At 47.3% G+C, this 21,611-nt stretch overlaps 1 protein-coding gene across 1 annotated transcript; it reads left to right on the top strand.

The window, feature by feature from the left end:
* Positions 1-13,836: 13,836 nt before the first annotated feature.
* On the top strand, positions 13,837-20,383 carry A4GNT (alpha-1,4-N-acetylglucosaminyltransferase). The gene is made up of 3 exons (XM_068954589.1): positions 13,837-14,075; positions 18,376-18,825; positions 19,770-20,383. The coding sequence occupies exons 1-3, from the start codon at positions 13,908-13,910 to the stop codon at positions 20,379-20,381; spliced, it is 1,230 nt and encodes a 409-aa protein (XP_068810690.1). The 5' UTR covers positions 13,837-13,907; the 3' UTR covers positions 20,382-20,383.
* The last annotated feature ends 1,228 nt before the right edge of the window (positions 20,384-21,611 follow it).

The raw sequence follows: 21,611 nt of genomic DNA, 5'->3' as shown, positions 1-21,611 counted from the left end.
GTTCTAGGTTTGAGGAATAATGATCTCTTTCAAATCCTTTTTAAAGAATTAAACAGAAGAAAGACTTCCTGTGGCAGGCCTATCCTGGGCTAAATCTCTGTCACGCCACATTGGTATTGGATGGTTTTCCTACTAGGTGTCCTGTCTCGACTGCTGGATCTTCTCTGCTTTACTTTGGATTGAAATGTTTATAGTACTTAGAAAGGGCCCGAAACTGTCTGCTTTGTATCGCTCTGCTGATGTGAAACCAGCTTTGAAATCTTGTCTAACAGGCCAGTTAGAAGAGGTTTGCAACCCATTTGTATCAATCAGCCCTTGCAGAGCCACTAGAAATGTTTGAGGTACGTTTAGCCCAGACCAGACAGGGAAACCCACCGCTGCATAGGTACAAAATTTTGCACATGTACCTTCTTTATCTTTCATTTTGAGAAATAAGGTGGAGCTGGAGTGATTAGCAGTGGTGTGTGGGGAGAGAATGAAATCTAAAGCATTTCTTGGTGCTATCCAGTTTCTTGTGTAACATTAATGGGTGCATTTTATACTTGTGTAAGTTAGATACATGCCAGAGAAATCTGAATCAAGGTGTTAATACTTAGCACAAACACATTGCCTGCTGTTTCTCAAGGTTTGAAAAGGTGATCAAGAATTATTAGGATTAAAGGCTGATTTCGGCTGACTTGATCAGATGACGTTTGGGTGTAATTTAAGCTAAAAATACAGGGAAGGTATAAACAGATTTTATTTCTATATGAAATGATGTCTCTTCATTTTGTAAATTGGGAAAGGTTATTTGGACTGGATCTGCAATGAAAATAATCATGTCCTGTTCCTCATCTGACATATTTAAACCTGTTCCCTTCCTGTATCACCTGCATGTTTTCGCTTTCTGGAAATGACTGCCTGTCCAGAGCCATGTTGCCTGAGCCACGTGGGAACCGATTTAGATTCTACTGGAAGTGGCGGTTCACAGCTGCAATCACTGATATTTCTCGGAGTAAGTACTGAAATGTGTCCAGACACTTTAAACTAGTGCTGGAAGATGTGGAGAGAGAGAAAAAGAGATGCTCTTTGGTGGAACAACATTGCCACCTCATGGTGCAGGTGAATCTCTACAAAGCCTGCATTGATGCTTCCACAAACTGTTCAAGGTCGCAAGCTGCAAAGGCTGGGGAGTCACACCGCAGAAAATCCCGGCCCTTCAAAAGAAAGTAAGCAAACTTCACCAGTCTGCTCCCAGCATTGTAGCGAGGCCAAAGGTGGAGGGCCTTTAATCAGTCAAACCAGAGTTTCTGAGGAACCCATCAGAAATATCTCCCCTGTCCCTGCTCTCCCATGATGATCCTGCTGCTGCCTCTCCACTAGCCACTGCTTTCTCCACTTTAGAGTTCTTCTGTTAATTCTCATTTTCTCCCGCTTCACTAATAATTTCCCATGCGGCACCATATCAAATGCTTTATTGAACTCCAGATAGATTAGATCTACCAAATTTCCCTTGTCTGGAAAACCAATTATCTTATCAAAGGAAGATGTCAGCATAGTCTGGCACAAACTGCCTTTGGTAAACCTATGTTGCACTTTATCTCATTTTTCTCGGTGCCTTTAATTAATGTTTCCTTCAGAATTTGTCCTACAATCTTGTGTATAGCTAAAGATAGGTTAATGCATCCGTAGCTGGCTAGCTCATGTGTTTTACCTTTCTTATCTTCCTTTGCTTTCCTTATAATCTGTTTGCTTTTTGGCCATTCAGTGCCATCCAATCCAAAAGACTCATCAGAAATCTCTGCTTTCCCCTTGGGACATCATGCCCCACCTCTCTCCAACTGGGATGGAGATGACCCTGCCCCTTAGGCTTCAACTCGGTCCTGTCTTGAGTTCTGCTTTCACCACACATGTGGTTGCTTTCATTTCCTCCTCATATTCCAGTTAACCATCTGCCTTCATTCCCCAATCCACCCTGACCTTTCCCTCCAAAACTGCAGACAAGTACCTGTTTAATTCTGAGGCAATGCTTTGATCACCCTTTATCTCAGCCTTGCTTTTGCTGGCTTGCTGCCCCCCTTTCTGCCTACTTTTATGTATATGGCTAAGGATCTTTTTGATGTTTTGTTTTGTTTGTTTGTTTTTTTCTTACCTGTGCAAAGTCAAACTCAGTCTGGCTGTAGCCTTCCCCTCACTTCAAAGACACTGCTCCCTGCTGAGCAGCCCTTTTGTCCATTCCTGTCGTCTCTCTGTCTACACTCCACGTCTGGGAGATCTGGAGCCTATCCTCACCCCTCATCCCAGCGTGCAACATCATGAGAGTTTAATTAAAAGGTATAAACTGAGACAGCTCCTAATCAGTCAGACTAAAGTTATTTTTTATGGCCAGCTTTTCTACTAAAACCAAATTGAAAGCAACATCCTCTCCCTTTTCACTGTCCTCCTTGTGACACAGCAACCTGGTAAATGGGATGGGTAAATGAAGCTCCTGGCCACAGTTTTCTGGAAGTGTGGAGAAGCTGGTGAGGATTGGAGGGTGACTGATCAGGGGATGGTCTGGGGCAAGCAAGACCGTTAAGGAGAAGGTGTTGAGTTTGAGGAGAGTTGGGTCTAGCTTGATAGAGTGACACGGGAACTGGTGAAGTTCGACAGTTTTAGCAGGCAGCCTTCCAGCCACATCATACTGATTATATCTGGTTTCCTCACTTCATTAGAGAGAGCTTTTCACTAATTGTTCCTTTTGCTGGATTATTGCTCTTGTCAGTGTCAGCACTTTCCTTTTCATGGTCTATCAGCCCATGTCTGGCATTCCTCCAGGGCTTGCCTCTGACTATGTGCTCACTTCAAGAAAGGAGATTACATGAGCTTCTCCCAGACTTCCCCCAGGATTTCTTAGCCTAGAGCTTGCCCTGATGTTGTGCCAGCCTCAAACCCAAAAGGTGCTTCCTGTGGGAAACATGTGGAGGCCCTCTCTCTTGTGAGGAAACCTCTTTCCATCCTAAACCCACTCTCCTCACTCTAATCCATGAGCCACCTGGCGTAGAACAGGCCAGTGGACTCCCATAGATAACTCATGCTGTCCCCATATGCTGGGGGCAGAACGCAAAAGCGGGTAGTGCAAGGTGTATATACAGCATGCAGGACAGATAGGGTCTGAGCCATGAATGTGGCTCAGAGACACCTCTGCAGCTCCCAAGTAATTGGAGAAAATATTCTTACCCTTGGGAGTAGTCCTATAAACATGCTAGCACAGAGTACTGTTCACGGAAAGGTGTTATACTGGCTCTGACCTCGTGGACATGCAGGTGGCTGGAAGAGAGAAATGAGGGCAAGGGCCCCATGAATTTTAGCTGTCAAAACGTAATTCTAACCTTTCCCATCTATGGAAATGACATGATGTGACGGAAGTTAAGGTAGAATGGAAGTGACTGGTTCCAGCAGATATGCCTTGCAGAATTTTGAGGGGGAAAATCCTGAATTCTGGATAGTGATACCCTGAGATTATTGTACTGGGGCAGTAATGCAACTTTCCATCACAGCAGGGCCATAAATTTAAATCTTACCTAGCACTTGCGATATGTCCTCTCCAGGTGACATAGCCATCGATGGATATTTGGTCATGTAAGCTGGGGAGCTGAAGATGCTCACAGTGTTGTTAGCCAAAGGCATCCTCTTTGGCGTTGTGAATGCTTAAAAAAACCTGGAGAAGGCAGCTATCCCAGTAGTCAGCTAGTTAGGCTTTGGCAGATCCTCAGCCAAAAGTTGCATTTTGGCATGGTGGCTTCCCATCTTTTTTAAATCTGTCCCATTGGATGCATGTCAAAATACACTGACAGCTAGATATGCCCTCTTGGAAACTCTTGCAGTTTGCTAACTTTCCGTATACAGTGCTGTGGCAGCTCCTTGGATGGGGGTACCATGTTGTTCCCATGAAAAAAGGAGGTCAGAATGGTGGCTAGCAGGGGCAGAGTGCCTGGACTCATCAGGTGCAACAAGGAGGAAGTGGCTGGGATTAGCTACTTCTAGAAAGATTAGCTACTTCTGCAACAAACCCTGCTGAGATGGTAGGGCCAGTAGCCATGCTAGGCCAGTAGCCATGGCACCATGGGGTTGCCAAAGTGCCTCCCCAGCTTCCCGAGCAGCTCTGCACCCCCTTCTGCCTTTTTTCTGTCACTACCAGATGGTGACCAGGCCCTCCGCTAGCTGGAGGAAAGCCATCTCTCACAGCTGATCTGCTCTATCCACAAGCTACCAGATGTAGCTTGCAAGTGCATAATTTGTGGTTATTTGGTTCATCTCTTCTGCTCTGCTCTATGTCAGTGCACAGCATTTTATGGACCTATTTGTGAGAATAAAAGCTACATACTGAACTTGCTCAGAAGCAGCAAAAGCCCCATCTCCAAAGTATGTGTTATAACTAACTGGTCAAAAAGGCACAAATGGGGCATTGCACTGAATAGACAAACAGGCATCGATAAGGGCTTTGTAGTGGAGCTCCAGGATCTGAAACAAACAGCTTTGTTGTCCTCCTTTGCAATCTTTGGATCAGGAAGCCATTCTCCTGAGATTTGTTTTGTTTTCCTTCCTCTGTACATAGGATAAAGCAGGCAGAAAATGTGAAGCTGTTATTAGAGGCAGAGCTCCAAGCAATCAAGAAAACTCTGAGAGAGAAGTGTGAGTCATACACCAAAACCAAATGTACCTGAAGAAACTAGTAGTGTTATACACAACCTCATAATGACTTTATTTCTGTTATGATTGTTGCTGTTGATCTGGTTATTACCTTTCTCACTTAAAAAAAAAAACCCTGTGGCAACAACTACAAAAATATTATTTGCTTGCATTATTCTTTAGGTGGTTCCTGTGCTGGAGGCAGCAAGTACTTACAATCGCTCAGTACATAATGGAGAAATTCATTCCAATAATAATAATAACAACATTTATTATTTTTGAAATACAAGTCTGATGAATGTATGAATATAGAAAGCTGTTGTAGCTGGCTCTTTGTGAAACGGTAATAAAATCAAGTGTGATTTTCTAATAGACTTCTGCTGCAAATTTCAAATGCACTTATTCCAAAAGTGCATTCATTACAGTTCAGCTCCTAGTCCTTGGGTCACCCTGGGGGTTTGGAGAGGAGGACTCTGCTGGAAGCAAACATAGGCCCCAGGCAATGACTATGTCGTGTTGGAAGCAGTTTATATGTCATGGGCATGTTGCAGAGTCTGTCCCTACCATGCCTTTTGATCCACCCTCTAGCAATGACAGCAGTAAGATCAGGCATGCCTACTCACACAGTGCGCAGGCAGCTTTTTCTTTCTGATGTTATTCAGGAGACGGCTTCAGCCACCCCATCACCTATGGAGTAGAGCACTCAGAGGGCATGGCAGAGCAGGGGTTCAGCTCCAGGCAGACCAAACTGCTGAGGCCACTGTGTTGGCAGAGCATTTATGAATGTTTGTTATCCTATTATAAAAAGCCCTGGGAATGTGAGCTGGCTTGTGATGAGGAAGACTCTCTTTCTTGCAGGCCCAGTGATCTCTTGTGTGGAGTTTTATCGTTCTCCAACGTGTCTCTTCAGGGGCAGAGCTTGGGAGCTGTGTGGGTACAGAGAACTTGGGCTCTAGCAAAATAATGCCTGTAGTAGTGCTACAACCTGGGGGGATTTGCTCTCAACTGCCCTGCTTGGATACTAACGACAGGTGAGGAGTTGACGGGCTCTGTTTCTCAGGGATTTCTGCCTTGCAGGGACTGCAGGATTGAGCAGACTGAACTGCAGTGGCTGAAATATAATTTGTAGTGTGTTAAACTGGTAGTTTACAATGGTTCTGGTCAGAGGTAATGGAACTGGTTTTAATGGGAGGGAGATTTTTAGAAAGTGTTTTTTGCCAAGTGAGGCCTAAAAGGTCTAATGGTGTTTGCCTTCTGATACAGCTTCATAAAAATCCTGTGCTATGTAATGCCAGACTTGAAAGCACAGAATCACAGAACGGTTGAGGTTGGAAGGGACCTCTGGAGATCATCTAGTCCAACCCCCCTGCTCAAGCACGGTCACCTAGAGCACATTGCCCAGCATTGTGTCCAGATAGCTTTTGAATAGCTCCAGGAAAGGAGATTCTACAACCTCCTTGGGCAACCTATTCCAGTGCTCAGTCACCCTCACAGGAAAGTTTTTCCTCATGTTCAGATGGACGTTCTTGTATTTCAGTTTGTGCCCGTTGCCTCTTGACTTATTGCTGGGCACCCCTGAGAGGAGTCTGGCCCCTTCCTCTTTACGCCCTCCCTTCAGATATTTAGACACATTGATAAGATCCTTCCTCAATTTCTCTTCTCCACGCTTAACAGGCCCAGCTCTCGCAGCCTTTCTTCAGAGGGGAGATGCTCCAGTCCCCTCATCCTCTTTGGAGCCCTTTGCTGGACTCTCTCCAGTAGAGCCAGGTCTCTCTTGGACTGGGGAGCCCAGAACTGGACACAGTACTCCAGGTGAGGCCTCCCCAGGGCTGAGGAGAGGGGCAGGATCACCTCCCTCCACCTGCTGGCAACACTCTGCCTAATGCAGCCCAGGATACCCTTGGCCTTCTTTGTCACAAGGGTACATTGCTGGATCATGGTCACTTGTCCACCAGGACTCCCAGGTCCTTCTCTGCAGAGCTGCTTTCCAGCAGGTCAGCCCCCAGCCTGTACTGGTGCATGGAGTTATTCCTCCCTAGGTGCAGGACCCTGCACTTGCCTTCATTGAATTTCATGATCTTCCTCTCTGCCCAGCCCTCCAGCCTGTCCAGGTCCCTCTGAACAGCAGCACAGCCCTCTGGCGTGTGAGCCACTCCTCCCTGTTTTGTATCATCAGCGAATTTTCAGAGGGTGCACTCTGTCCCTTCATCCAGGTCAATAGTGAATAAGTTGAACAGTCCTGGACCCGCTGAGCCCTGGTGTACACCACTAACTACAGGCCTGCAACTAGACTTTGTGCCACTCATCACAACCCTCTGAGCTCTGCCATTCAGCCAATTTCAATCCACCTCACTGTCTGCTCATCTAACTTGTACTTCCTCAGCTTGCCTATGATGATGTTATGGGAGACAGTGTCAAAAGCCTTCCTGAAGCTGACATAAACAACATTCACTGCTCTCCCCTCATCTACCCAGCCAGTCATTCCATCAGAGGAGGCATTCGGGTTGGTTAAGCATGATTTCCCCTTTGTGAATCCATGCTGACTACTCCTCATCACCTTCTTATCCTTCATATGCTTGGAAATGGTGTCCAGGATGAGAGCTCCATCACTTTTCCAGGGAACGAGGTGAGGCTAACTGGCCTGTAGTAGCACTGCTAACCAAACTGTCCTATTCTTTACAGTGTTGGCAATAGCATGTCTTCAGTGAACAGCCTTTTTTTTAAAAAAAAAGGTCTGTCCAATACAAAAAAGCAGTTAAAATCATATCAGGATTTTAGGGAACTAACAGATGATATATAAATTAATAACATAGAGACTGACTAAATTAAAGTGGAGGAAGGCTATAATAACACACATGCATTTGCAGGGTGTGGTATCATCAGGAGCTGGTGAGTTCCAGAAAGCTTAACAAAGTAAAATTAGGCATATAAAAGTAAATGCTTCTATTATTGTAGATATGATGGCTGCCTTTTTAGTTGTTATGCTTGCTTTATCACTAAAGCTGTATGGACATTACAAGCATTAGAAATATAAATATGGAAACATTTAAGCACAAATACATTGCTTTACAATAGCTTGTAACTTGGCACAATGCAGCTCCCTGCATTCCTTTGTCTGATATTTTTTCCTCCATATTTTAGTCCCTACCACCCTGCCTTCCACTGAGTTGACCGACAAGCTCGCCTCTGGGAGGTGTAACTCTGGGTCTCTCTGTTTATGGACAAAGTGATATGAGCTTCACTCCTTCTCTGTCCTCATGCTCATAAGGTATAAGCAGTTTAATATTTCTGAAGCGATAGCTACTGATTTTTGGTAGATTAACTAAGAAAGCATTATTTCATAACTTCTCTGTTGCTCAAAAGGAGCGAATGTGTTTTCTGCAAAATTGGTATAATTCTAAAAAAAAACTTCAACCTTTTAGTAAATGGCAAAGATTATACATGCCAGCAATTAACAACAGCAAGTGGGATGCCTAACAGGTTTAGCATTTGAAGTGAATAAGAGCAAATGCACACACGTTTCTCTCTGTATTAGTGAACATCCCCACTGGTCCTCCAGAGGCTTTACTTGCAGCTGGGCCCCTTGGGGCAATAAAGCGTAACCCCATACAGGGCTGCATTAGCAAGAGCATAGCCAGCAAGTCAGGGGAAGTGTTTCTTCTCCATGTCTCAGCGCTTGTGGGGCCCTAGCTGGATACTGCATCCAGTTTTGTCCCCCATCCAAGTAAAAGAAAGGTGTTCACAAACCAGAGAGGGTATAGGGGAAGGCCACCAGGATGATTATGGAGCACATGATGTGTGAGGGGAGTCCGAAGGACTTGAGTTTGCTCAATCCAGAAAAGAGAAGGTGAAGCGGGGATTCTAATAGCTGTCTACCACTATTTAATGGAGTTTGTAGGGAAGACAGAGACGGTCTCCTCTTAGAAGTGTACAGCAACATGATGAAAGGCAAGAGAATTTCCAGTATTCACCCTGAGGGTGGTTAAGCACTGGGGCAGGCACTCAGAGAGGTCAGGGTGTCTCCATCGTTTGACTATTCAAAGCCCGGCTGCACAAGGCCCTGAGTAACCTGCTCTAACTTTAACATTGGCCCAGCTTTGAACAGGGGGTTGAATGAGAGACCTCCAGAGGTCCCTTCCACCTTCAGCTGTTCCTTGAAACCTTAAGTCCTGCTCCTACTGTGGACTAAGTGGAATAGAAAGCTCATTGCTGGCTAGTGCCCTCTGAAAGCACATGCTGTTGTCAGAGTGATACAAATGGAAAGCTGGGTTTCACCAGTTCACAAGGGAGAAGAGCTCTCACTTCCTGCTGCTGTACTGCCATGCACCACCAACCACAGCTCCCAAAGGGCACCAGAGTGACATATCCAAGAAACAATATGCACTCTTGTCATTTTTTTCCCTGTGTGAAACATCAAACCCAAGGGCTGGAGAAGCCTATAAAGAAATATCCGGCAGCTAAAGAGCATAAGCCACGTCTTCCACTTGATCAAAACAGAGCATGGACGGTGTAGCAATTTCAAAAGGATCATGCTCTCTGATCCCTCCAGGGCTTCAGCTGTATGAGGACAACCAAACACCGACGCTGGGGTGTCTCCCCCAGTCGGCCTGCTGGCTGTGCAGCGGGAGGCTGTCTAGCAACAGCTGCCGGCACAGCTGGGCTCTCTGCCTCTGAGAGCCTTTAGCAATATTACATGAATATGACAATACTATTTCCAGATTTTAACGTCATAACGCCCCAAGATGGCCATCAGTAGGACTAACATTTTCTAGAAAGAGGTCTTTGTTGCCATTTAGGCAAATGACAGCATACATAGGCTCATTTCAAATGACTGTCTGTGTTTAAGAAGAGAGATATGAGAAGTGTGAGTGGCTGATAAGGTACTAAGGAACTTATCTAGACTCTATACTTGGCAGTGGTCACAGGCACAGACCTTAGAGGCAGGTAGAATGCCCCTGGTAAGTGTTAGGAAACAAGCTATTATTTAATATTATTTAATAACCAGTTTTTGGCAGTGCTGGGAGTCTGTACAGAAATGCTGTAGTGCTTTAAACTGCAACAGGAATGCCAATGCCCATGCACTTGCCTTCAGGCCCTGGCTTCTCCATTCTGAATGGGTGAAAAAAACATCCTTTCGAATGTTAAGCCCAATGTTACTATTGCCAAATCCAGAGGGAAGGCTGGTGGGTTAGCAGAGAGCAGTGTTCAGCCACTGCTGAAGTGTCCTCAGGCAGCCAGGCCAATGCACCTCTCTTTTTGGAGATCTCAGAGCAGATATGTTTCATCTTTTATAGAGCAAAATCAAAGCTGATTCCCAAGCTCAGGAGTGAAATGAATCACGTATCAGACGCTGAACGTGTGTAGCCCAAGACACTGGATGAACTGCTAGAAGAGACCAACATTGCATGTGAGCCAAAACTGAGCAGGTAGGCTATAGGACGAAGATGGCATAAACTTTTTCTGAAAACTGTGGTGGGTCTCCCATGCCTACCAGGTGGTTTCTGGTATGGCTAAAACATTGCTTGGTACTTGCTGGATGCATGCAGAGGTGAGGAGGAAGCATGACTTTTGGACTAGACCACCTTGCTGGGAGCTGGGACCTCTGGGTCTGGGGCCTTGGTTTGCTACAGGCTGTTTTTATGACACCGTGATGGTGGTGGGGAGTGATTTCACCTCTCTTGGCTCAGCTGCCAAAACCTTGGAGAAGCAGCAGGACCCAGGCCAGCGTCAGCCCATGGATTCCCATTGCTCTGGGCTCCCCATGCAGTGAAGAAATGGGTTCCTCTAGAGGGCAATGCAGAGCAGGACCAGGATTTCAGTGGCTCCGTGTATTTTATTTTTCTGTGCGTGTGTGCACGTGGGTGTAAAGCACGCAGCGATCTCAGTGCGACTGACTCGGCCACACACTTTCTGCCAGAGCAGCTCTGTGCCTGTGGCCCCGGCTCAGTGTGCACCAGGTTCACCACCCTGTGGGTGCCTGCTCTCTTGGGCCCGCGCAGTCGTCCCAGCACCTTTCCGATAGGCTCGTGCTGGCTTGGTGGGTTGCAGGTCAGCCTAACACAGTGGTTTCTGTCCCACTGCGCCCTGAAGCCGGAGAAAGGAGAAGAGACACAGCGAGAGGCTGGAAGCTCACAGGATCCCAGTAGCAGGGGGTGGAGAAGGGGGTGCAAAGAGGTTTGCCTCCATTAGTCTGGCATTTTGCCGAGTGACAGGATGATTCCAGTCCCCAAAAGGAGATTTCTGGTACAAAAACCTGTGTTTAGGAGATCAGAGCCCAACCAAATGCCTATAAAGCCTGCAGGGAGGTGCAGCGGATAGATAAAAGAATGGCCTAAGACAAATAACGCTGTTTTTGCCTTAAAATTTTTCCCAGATGCTCCCTGTCCAAGAATGTGGGTAGTGTAGGGTGTATTCTTGTGCAGCCACCTCATTCAGTTCGCTCGTCTCTCTCCTGCAGGCTGAGCCCCGAGCGCATTTTGTTTTTCCTATGGCAATTAATTTGGGTCATGTTGGCTGTTCTGGCCGCTTTGTCTGCCCCGCCGTCCTCTGCACTGGACCCTCGGAGCAGGCAGCGACAGGCGCCTGCCACTGGCTGCTGTGCCATCTCCATCCTGCTAAATCCAGCTGTCCAGGAAGCTGCACCTTCCCAGCGTGCTGCTGCCGCGTGCACGCTGCCGACCGATGCGTGCACACTCGCAGAAAAGCCTTCTCGTGCTCATACTTACCTGAATCTGAAATGACTGTTTCCCTCATCAGGTTGGCGATATGCAACGCTCCGGGCTATAATTTGACACCGTCCCTTCTTGCAGCGGTGGGACGCATAAGAAATTCCTCTTCTAACTCCGGGGCCAAGGGGGGTCAGTGGCACATCAGGGCGATTAGTGAATCGGTGTAGTAGGGGGACGCTTTCATGTTTGGCCGGTGCTGTGCAAGATAAAAGCCAGGATGAAACTTAATAACAGATACCATCTGTTTCTGTGCATGCCCCCATGTTAATAAATAAATGTATTCTGTAGGCTTGGCCGACGATACATATGTGCACTGAGAAAGGAAAGTATTCATCTCGGGAGGAACTCACTGCTTCAGGGGCTGCACGCAGATCGTCCTATTTCCTTGAGATTAAGTTGGAAAAGATAGGCCTGGAAAAGCATTGGGTGAAGCAAATGTGCCCACCTAGGTATTTCTGCCTCCTTCCCGAGGAGAGCCGAGGCGTGTCTGTCAGGGCTTCTTGCCCGCGACGTCATTGCCGGAGGAATTTTTTTGTAATTCGAGCCCTCCTTGCATTTTTGCCCAGGGCATTATCTGCTGATTAGGCTCAGAATATCTAGATAGCTTTCCGTGGAGACTGTTTGCTTTGCCTTGCTGCGGCAACATTAACCAGTTTTACATCCTCCACGAGCTTTCTGCAGCAGGAAACATGTACTCGGGAGCGCAAACAAAGCCGGGGGCAGGCCCACGGCACTTTGCTCCCAGAGGCTGGGCAAGGTGGGGTGCCCGAGAACGGGCGAGAAGCAGAGCAAACGGGCACACCCTGGCAGATCAGATGGCTGATTTTTAAGGGCAGGCAGACTGACGGTTTGCTGCCTTCCTCTCCGCATGTCCTTGCACCACCAGCATCTGCGGAGAGGATCGGCTGGGCAAGATGCGATTGCTGTCGGTGAACAGAGACAGAATTTCTGGGTGGCGAATGGGCATTTTTACCTTCTTACCTGCGTGCTTTACTGCCTCCATTTCAGTCCTTGCAGGGGGAAAGCTCTGGGGTCACAGGGTGGCTGGTTCTGCCCAAATCCTTTTGTGCAATGTGCAGGGCCGTTGACAGCCGCTTGGCTGCACAAACCTTCCAGCCCTGCTAGTAGATCTGCCCCTGACATGCACCCTTTCCCCAAGTCAGGAAGAGAAGAGGAAAAGGCGCTGGAGGGGAAGTGCAAAGAGCCAGAACAGGGCTGTAGGCTGGCTCTGAAATGCCGAGGGTGACCGGGAGTGGGGGGTTTGCATCGCTGTCCCAGCAGGTGCTCTGGCCTCCTTGCACCTTGCAATGCTAGCGCAGCTCAGCTAAAGGCACAGGGTGCAAGCAGCACTCGGGAGCAATTATCAAGTGGATGGTCTCCCCGGGCAAGTCCAGGACAGCGGAGGGGAGATGGGAGGCATTTGGGATTGGAGGTGCGATGCAGCAGGGATTTATCCATGGCACTGCAGCTCCATTACAACAAGTTCTGCTTCCGACAGGGCTATCCCAGCACAGGATGCTTACTGCAAGTCAATACGCTGCCGCTGTCCTCCTGGAGGGTTTTCTGAGGTCTCTACTGAAAACTTGTCAACACAGACACACTCAGCGTCCAAATGGACTGGGGCTACTTAAAAGCAACGAGAGAAACATGTCAAATTCCACAGCCTTTTCATTCAGAATAAAAGAGACCACAATCTGGCTGACTCTTCATATTGCCAACGTGAATTAATCCTCATTAAGTCCAGCCATACAGGCACCTAATGCTTTTAGGCTAATGGTAAAGCATCGCTTGGATTAAATAAACTCTGTGTGCTAGCAGAGATGAGCTCAAGCCTGCTGGATCCCAGTGATGGGAAAGCCCGAGGACATCCTGGCAGTCTGACGTGGCTCACCCCAGCTCTGGGGTGCCCGATAATGCTCCTGTGCCACCCAGGGCGTCCTCCTCCCTGTAGCGGGGACAGGTTGTGGGCACAGGCAGAGGCTCTGCCCTGTCACCAAACCCCCCTGCCTGAAGCATCTATAACCAGGAGCTGGACAGGTATCTGAGCTCGTTAGTCAGTTACGGACATGTGGTGTTGTCTGGGACGTATTTGCGTGTAAGGCCCTGTTGCAAAGCCTTCCTTGGAAGTGTTCATAGCATTGCATGCTGCTCTACCAAAGTCTCATTTTGTAAGGCAAAGACATCTAAGATTTGGTGCAAAGCACCATCCGTAAGCACAGTTCTAGATACAAAGCAAAAAGGCTAAATATGCTCTAAACCACCTGCTGTCCAGACAGACACAAGTAAAATAGCACCCCAAAAAGGTGCAAACAGTCTGTCTTGTGGTGCCCACTTGGCTCAGATCCACCAGTACCTCGTTACACTTGTAAAGTGGCAGGCCTTGTGTTTGCCCCTCCGAAAGACCTTGCTGCAGATGAGGCATGTATGCCCCCTCATTCCTGCACCCTTGGAAATGTAGCGCTAGCTGTTTCCTTGGCGTTATCTCAGCGCACCACGAATGCAAACACCGGAGCTGGTGGAGAGCAAGCCATGAGTCTGCTCCAAGCCCTGGCAGGTGAGAAGTTAGTGGAGAGGCAGCGCACCTTCTCTGGCGCTAGCAAAGGGCTCTCTGCCGACTGTGGATACTTTCCAGCGTGGTTCAGTTTGGTTTTGCTTCCCAACAGACTGCATGCTTTGCTTGGCTTTTCCAGCAAAGAGGTGAGTTTTGATTTATCTATAAACATGTCAGGTTGTAGAACTGGAAAGCAAACGAAAACTAGTGCGGTAGGAAGCCCCTTAGCTTGTGTTCTTTGCTGTGGGTTTAAACAGCTGCCGTTAATTACACTGTGTAATGAATATGTTATATTCTACAGGTTTCAGAATATGTTATATTCTTCAGGTTTATCAATTTCCATTTGATAAAGGTTTCCAAATGCGCCTGGCATTAAATCTGGAATGAAGCTGGCTTTGAAGTACACACACGTGCACTAACTTGATTGTAGCTGTAATTTACTTGAGCAGTTTCGGTAGCGACATGAAAGAAAGCCTATGCACGTTCAAGTGATGCCATGTGTATTACAAGTGGTGACTGCCTGGGGCTTAGGCTCTGCCGGGAGAAATAAGGACAATGACCAAGTCTGATGAATGCAAACTCAAATGCAAAACCCACCGAATCATTCAGGCTTTTCCCACAAAGTCTCTGTTCTCAAAGGAAAGCTGCAGTGTCAGGGGATAGGTAAGAGCAGGGAATCTCTCTTTTGAATAACGAGAGATGCCCAGCAACTGTGCAGGTGAGGATTAGGGTGACAGCTGAGTCTGCCCTTGCTGGAGAAGTGCGATACAGGTATTATTTGCCTGCAGTGCAGAAACAATAATTCATAGTGCAGGTGACTCCCTTCAGAGAGTCAAAAAGGCAAATCAGATCTGAACCAAAGGACTGTGGAAACTGAAAGCTGTGGTCACTGTTATTTTTTATCTAAAAAATTGCTTTGCCAGACGAAGAGAATGCTTACTCCCTGAGTTAGCTGAGCCCATGTCCTGAATTTAGTCTTAAAACTGGAGAGACTGGGGTGGTGAAGAGCTCATGTGAATGCAGCCTGCTCTCTCTCCCTCTTTGCATGCTGTGTGGATGGTTCGAGATACCCTTTTATTAGCAAATGCAATCGAAAGAGCTTGGGGAAGATTCCTCCGTGGGGACTGGCCGAATCCTTAGGAGCTGTGCGGGCAGGCGATCCCCAGGCACGGCTCCCTCCTCCGCCCAGCAATCCCCGCTCCGTGGGCTCTGCCACCACGGGTTGGGGAGCAGGGGACATGTGGGTCGCTCTGCCAGCTCCGTTTGCACCCCGGCAAGGCACCTGAGCAGCCTCATTGACTCGCTCCAGTGCCGTTTACTGAAAAATCTTACTCTACCTTTCTTCGCCACGTGTCTTGCGGGCAACTCGGAGGAATTATCACACAGCACTAACAGCGCTGTAACGCACCGGCATTCATAGTAATCTTGCTTGTAGTCTCCCACCCATTTTCATACTGCACTTGAAATACTGAAATTGCCCAGAGAAAGGAAATATCTTTACAAGACGGGCCATCAAGCCAGCATGCTGTCTGCAGCCTCCAAAAAAGCAACCCACTCAGCAGGGTAATCTATTCAATGCCTCGGATTTATTTTTAACATGCAGTTCTGCAGTCCTTTTAACTTGAGCAGGGAAGTGAACATTTTGATAACAGCAGCCTCCAGGTCAAATGTGATGAGAATTCATAACTCACCACATAGTGGTTTTGGAAAACCAACCAAGCAAAACAATTTCCCAGAATAAGGCGATGAAGATTCGCATTTTTCTTCACAATGTCGTACATAGAGCTGATAACTGTTGGAGTGTCTACTTATTCTCTCTCTCCAATTTGCAAATAAAATGCCTTCTGGACTATTTTAAATTTGAACGGCTATTGCAACCATAGCTTTGCTAGGCTCCTCATAAAGAATTGAGACATCGGATCTTTAGGCCATCAAAGGAGAAATATTAATCCAGTAATGGGAATATTCTGATGTTCCTATTTCTAATCAAAGAAAACCCTCGGGTTTTCTGCTTCAAGCAAACATAGCCACGAGAGTGGCATCAAGGTTTTTAAATTGCAGGGGACGTAGGGAGGGTGCTCCGGTCCCTGAACCTCACTGGAACAACACAGGAGCAAGGATAGACCCAGTTTAGTTCAGAGCTTGGATCTGAGGAAAATAAACATGAAGATCTGGCCAAGCTGAGATTGATGAGGAAGGAACTTCAAGGAAGCAACTTTTTATTTTCATATGATCTTGAAAGAACTGGAAATATCTCAGAAGCATGTGTCTGAGAAAGAGACTGAAAGGGAATCTGGAAGGAAATTTTGTATTTCAAATGATGTAATTCAGTTTAATTTTGTTTCTTCTGCTATTTCCCGCACCCTCTTACGCCCAATCTCATCAGTAGGCTCAGTAACTGGTATTTCTATCACACCTAAAGTCTGCTAGGGCTGCTGTGCTCTGCAGCATGTTCTGCTTTATCTGGAGGCTCAAGAACGAGTAATTTCCAAACTCTTTGTATTTGCTCTCTGTTCCCTGTCTTCCATCCAAATTCGATATCTGAAGGGAGGCCCTAGCGGCAGGGTGCTAGCTTTTACAGCAAGGGCAGAGGCTCCTCTGCAGAGTGTTGGAAAAGTGAGAAAAAAGCGGGAGACCAAGAGAAAGAAACAAAAACCTTCACCCTGACATTTTCTCCCATGCTATCGCAGGAGCCTGGGGCATAATGACAAACTCTGTATGCCGTAGCAATGGAAAATAGCCAAATTTTCTATGCAGCCCAGAAAGCTGTACTGATGGGAACAGCCCTTGCTTTTAATATTTAATTCAATGAGATCAGTCTCTTAAAAATGGATCAGAAGCTGCCACAATTTCAAGCACATGCTCAGCACTTCCAGGGGAATGTCCATGGGGTTTGCTATGCTGTGGACTTACCTATATTCTGACCGGGTTACATGGTAATGTGTCTCATTAACTAACCGAGCGCACACAGCTGTGGCTCCTTCCATTCCCTTTCGTTAACTAGGCTTTAAACAGTCTCAGGGTGTCACTTGGACTTTGGGTTGTCTTCAAAACGTCTTCCCTCTTTTGGAGCCTAGCTCACCAGACCAGGCCAATCTCTGCAGAACAAATATGGGCTGGTCCAGCGCAACCAAATAACATTTCGAGAGGGATTTTCCTTGTGTTACAAGCCTGTCAAAGAGCGTAATGCAGATAAGGCTCGATCCTGCCTCTCACCTGCAGGAACTCCTGAGTGCCTGGTGCCAAAAGGCCTTGGGTCATGGTGAGCATAGGAGTGAGGAACTGGGCCAGGCCAATGGAGGTGCTAGATGAGTCTTGCCTAAAACGTGCAGACTTTAGGCCTCACCCTTTTAGGTGAGTCCCATTGGTCTCAAACCCTCTCTGGGACTGAGCAAAATCTATTTGGGACAACCTGCCTGCAGCAGAACCAGTTTTTCTTTGTGCATCAATTAGTCTCCTAGCTGTCCTTCCTGCCTTCAGAAGTCCCTCTGTGGGCTCCAAACAGTTTGGGAGTCTTCATCAGGGAGCTGGGCTCCAAAGGAGCCTCTGTGACCACCTAATTGCCACCATGTTGGCAAAAAATGAATTAGAAATGTGCATTTGTCAGAAGTATAATCCAGGTACATCCTACATTCTTCACTTGTGCAAAAACATACAAGCCACTTTCTGTCCTGATAGCTGCCTCTCTGTGGTACTTCTGCAACCCTCATCACTGCAGGATCCAAGTCCATCTCAGCCTGCAGGGTAAGGATTGAGGTGTGAGCAGATTGTGGGGTGGATTGAGAAAAACAGATGGTGATGCTCACAGGCTGACGCTCCCTTTGTCTGGGACATCCAAAACAGTGACCACTACCTCCCCCTCATCGGCACTCACGGCCCTCGAGCCACCTAATTCCATAGGCACGTCAGGATTTGGCAGTGGAATGCCCTGGACACCTCCTGCTCCTCGACAGGCCCCCAATGACGCAATGATGTGGTGTTTGGTAGCCATTTCTTTTAACAGCCTGCCCCAAGGGAGGAGCATAGTGGTCCTTACCTACACATGGCAAGACAACCTTGCTTTATTCTCCCCACTCTTGCCCTTGACCCTCTTGTCTCTGCAAACCCAAAGACTGTGTAGCTATGTTATGAGATGTAGGCCCGCATCCTTTCTTCAAGGCACTTCAAGTACCTTCTTCATTTCTCTCCTTTATTGCCCTTGGCTAGGGCTAAAGAGGTGGGGATGAGAGGGACCTTAGCACCTGCACCTTGCATGGGACAAAGCCTTGCCCTCCCTTGACTCCCTCACCAGCCTTGCCCTGGGGAAGAAAGATCTGAGCCTCAGCACTGGCTTGGATGCAAAGCCACCTTCATACCATGCCATCTGAAGCCCTGTCCTGTCGTTTCCCAGCCCTGACAAGCAGTAACACTGACGTCAGCTTTTTGCTCTTCGTTGTCTCTCCTTAGTATACATGTCTGAGGCACGACTCCAAAGGCCAAAGGAAAGCAAGAATGTTGAAGAAAATACAGATATGCCTCTGCTTCTTCTTTGTCTCTGGCATTTTGTACGAGATATCCCTGCTGTCTGGCTGCATCTTCTCCTGTATTCCTCTGTCCAAGCGCTTCCTGACACCTGAGCAGGTTCTGAGCCTCGGCAACAGCATCATCTTTCTGGAGACCACAGAGCGCCTGGAGCCTCCTCCACTGGTTTCCTGCTCCGTGGAATCTGCTGCCAGGATTTACCCTGACAGGCCCGTCATCCTCTTCATGAAAGGACTTAATAATGAAACGGCGTTGGACTCAAACTCCAGCTACACCGCCTTCTCGCTTTTATCGTCTATGAACAATGTCTTCCTTTTCCCCCTCCAGATGGAAACTCTCTTTGAGGAAACCCCTCTGCTCCAGTGGTACAGCCAGGTAAGTGATATAATTGGGAGAAAATAGCTCTGAAGCAGGCTTAAAATGAATGGAGGAGAATGGGCATAGATGGTTTGCCCAGCTCTATGAAATTGCAGTCACTTTCATTTTGTTTGGTTCAGAATAGAACCATTTTTGCCACATTTTGCAATACATTCATCTGTCTTTTTATGGAACACATTATCAGTATATTTTCACTATCTGGAGAATAAGATCTTTGGCAAGCACAACACTGGCAAAAATAGACTGCATACGTGTTTTGATAAAACATCAGTTAATCATCTTATTCAACAGACGCTTGTTTAACAAAATGTGCTGTCCGAGTCATCTGAGTGCTTGTTAATGCTGCCACACACTGATAAAGCCTGTGCTAGATTATATGGGAGAGAGATTTCGGTTGTCATAAAGGCAAGGGCAACACCAAGGATGGGAGCTTTCAAGCTCCACCCAGAAAATAAGCTCCTTGCAAACTGCTTGCACGTAGGGTTTGGGAAGGTTGTTCCGCTCCATCCCTGTGCAGGGCAAGCGTTCTTCAAGCTCTTGCAACTCCCACGAAAAATTTACTGCGAATAGTAACAAAGCCAGTGAAAGCCCTTCAACCTATTTCAAAGAGCTGTGAGTGATGAGGCAGCGAGTGTGTTAAACGAGTTGTGTCGCACTGAAATAGCAGCCCATGATTCACAGTATTATTGATTTAACATTTTGGAGTTCCTCAAAAAAAACATTAAATGTTTCTACATTCATTTATATTTATAAAAGCATTGTTCTGAGCTCCCCCATTACCTTATTCCAATAAAATTTAATAGCTGTAAAAAGAAAAGGCTGTCGCTGACATTTACAGGCATTCAGAGTAGGTTCAGTTTTACAACGCAGTTAACAGGACAGGAGGAGGCGGTTAGTTCTCTGTCAGCAGCATTGTCATTTCACATCTCCAACTCTTGCAGGTAAACCCAGAGCAGGAGAAGAACTGGGTTCACATCAGCTCCGACGCCAGCAGACTGGCGCTCATTTGGAAATATGGGGGGATCTACATGGACACGGATGTCATCTCCATCAGGCCTATTCCAGAGGCAAGCTTCCTGGCGGCACAGAAGTCCCAGTTCTCCAGCAACGGGATCTTTGGCTTTCCTTCCTATCACAGATTTATTTGGGACTGCATGAAGAATTTTGTTCTAAATTACAATGGGAAAATTTGGGGCAACCAGGGGCCCTTTTTAATGACAAGGATGCTGAAAGCCATCTGTAATCTCACAGATTTTGTAGGCCTCGAGGACCACAGCTGCCAGAACATCTCCTTCTTAAATCCTCAACGTTTCTACCCCATCCCGTACCCAGCCTGGAGAAAGTACTATGAGGTGTGGGACAAAAGTCCTAATTTCAACCACTCCTACGCGCTGCACTTGTGGAACTTCATGAACCATAACCGGAAAGCAGTGGTCGCGGGGAGCAATACACTGGCGGAAAAACTGTACAAAACGTACTGCCCTACGACATACAGGGATCTGATTCAAAGAGCAGAAAAGAGGGACTTCACGCAGTATAAAAACTCTGCTTGACGTGACGTAGGAGAGCTGGGTGATCCTTCCAGCCCTCCTCGTCCTGGGGCTAAAACACGTCGTGACCATTGGTATCAGCAGCCTGTTCAGTGGTAGAGACCTTTCATAACCGCTCTCCTTGTTGCCTTAGGACGCTGAGGAGCATACGCAGAACCGTGGTGGGTATCTATCTGATGTGATACTGAGGACACCTTTGCCTGAGGAGTTTTGGGAATTCAGTTCTGTTTTCTTAGAGGTGTTTGTGAACCAAGCCTTCACGGACTCAAAGGGACTTGCAGGCCTTACTGGTGAGCTTTTTAAAGGAAAAAGTTCCAAGGAGACGCATAACCTCCTGGTAGGCCGTTAGGAAGCATCTCTGCATCCTTTTGCACTATTGGCAGCTATACATTTCATAAAAAGTCCCAAACACAACAGGCCTTGGACTTAGCCGAGTACTCCAATGCAAGTGTAATGCAAGCGTATAGCAGTGTATGGACAACAGTAATCGCTAAGGAAGAGCAGCCCAAACTGCTACTGTCTTTTCATTAAGATAGGCTGTTTTTTTCTGACATAAACTTTACACCCTACATTTTTGAGAGGGACCTTATAAATGTATGTAAAAATAAATGGTTAATAAATCACCAAGCCTCTGAGAGTCTTTCCCCCTGCATTCCTCTGGAAAATGATTGCTATTTTTTCAAATGCTTTTTCCTCCTGCACTTTGACTTGGGCTCCTTCCAGGAAGGCGCCGCATTTCTTCATCCTCAGGAGTCAGCTCTGTCTGTCTCCTGCAATCGCCGGGTCCAGAAATGAAGAATCACATTTCCCTTTTTACTCTCAGTTGAAGAGGAGGTGCTGAGGCACCAAGAAAACAGCAGGACTGACCCTCCAAGGCTCCCTCTGAGGCAAAGGGATTGCTAGTATCTTTGAAAATACGGTGCAGCAGCTCGACAGCAGCCCCAGTCACGCTCAGCTGGCTGTGCCACCTTCTCTGCCTTATCTCCCTTTTGGGTTCTCTGACGCACCACTCCCTGCCTGGGTTGCACTTTTTTGTGTCTGTTCTCCTTCCCTCTTTCTGGCGTTTTCCTCTCCCGCACCCAGAAGGCCTCGGGTCCCCGGAGAGTTTGCTGGGGCTCAGGCGCCGGCGTTCCCGCAGGCTCCTGCAGCTTCCAGCCGCGCAGCGCAAATCCACCCAAACCCTTGACAAGCCCGACTTGTGAATCCCTTCTGAGTCTGTCTCAACAGCTGTTT

This window comes from Struthio camelus, chromosome 9, assembly GCF_040807025.1.
Source record: "Struthio camelus isolate bStrCam1 chromosome 9, bStrCam1.hap1, whole genome shotgun sequence".
Classification (NCBI taxonomy): Eukaryota; Metazoa; Chordata; class Aves; order Struthioniformes; family Struthionidae; genus Struthio; species Struthio camelus.
This window is presented reverse-complemented; position numbering and strand designations above follow the sequence as displayed.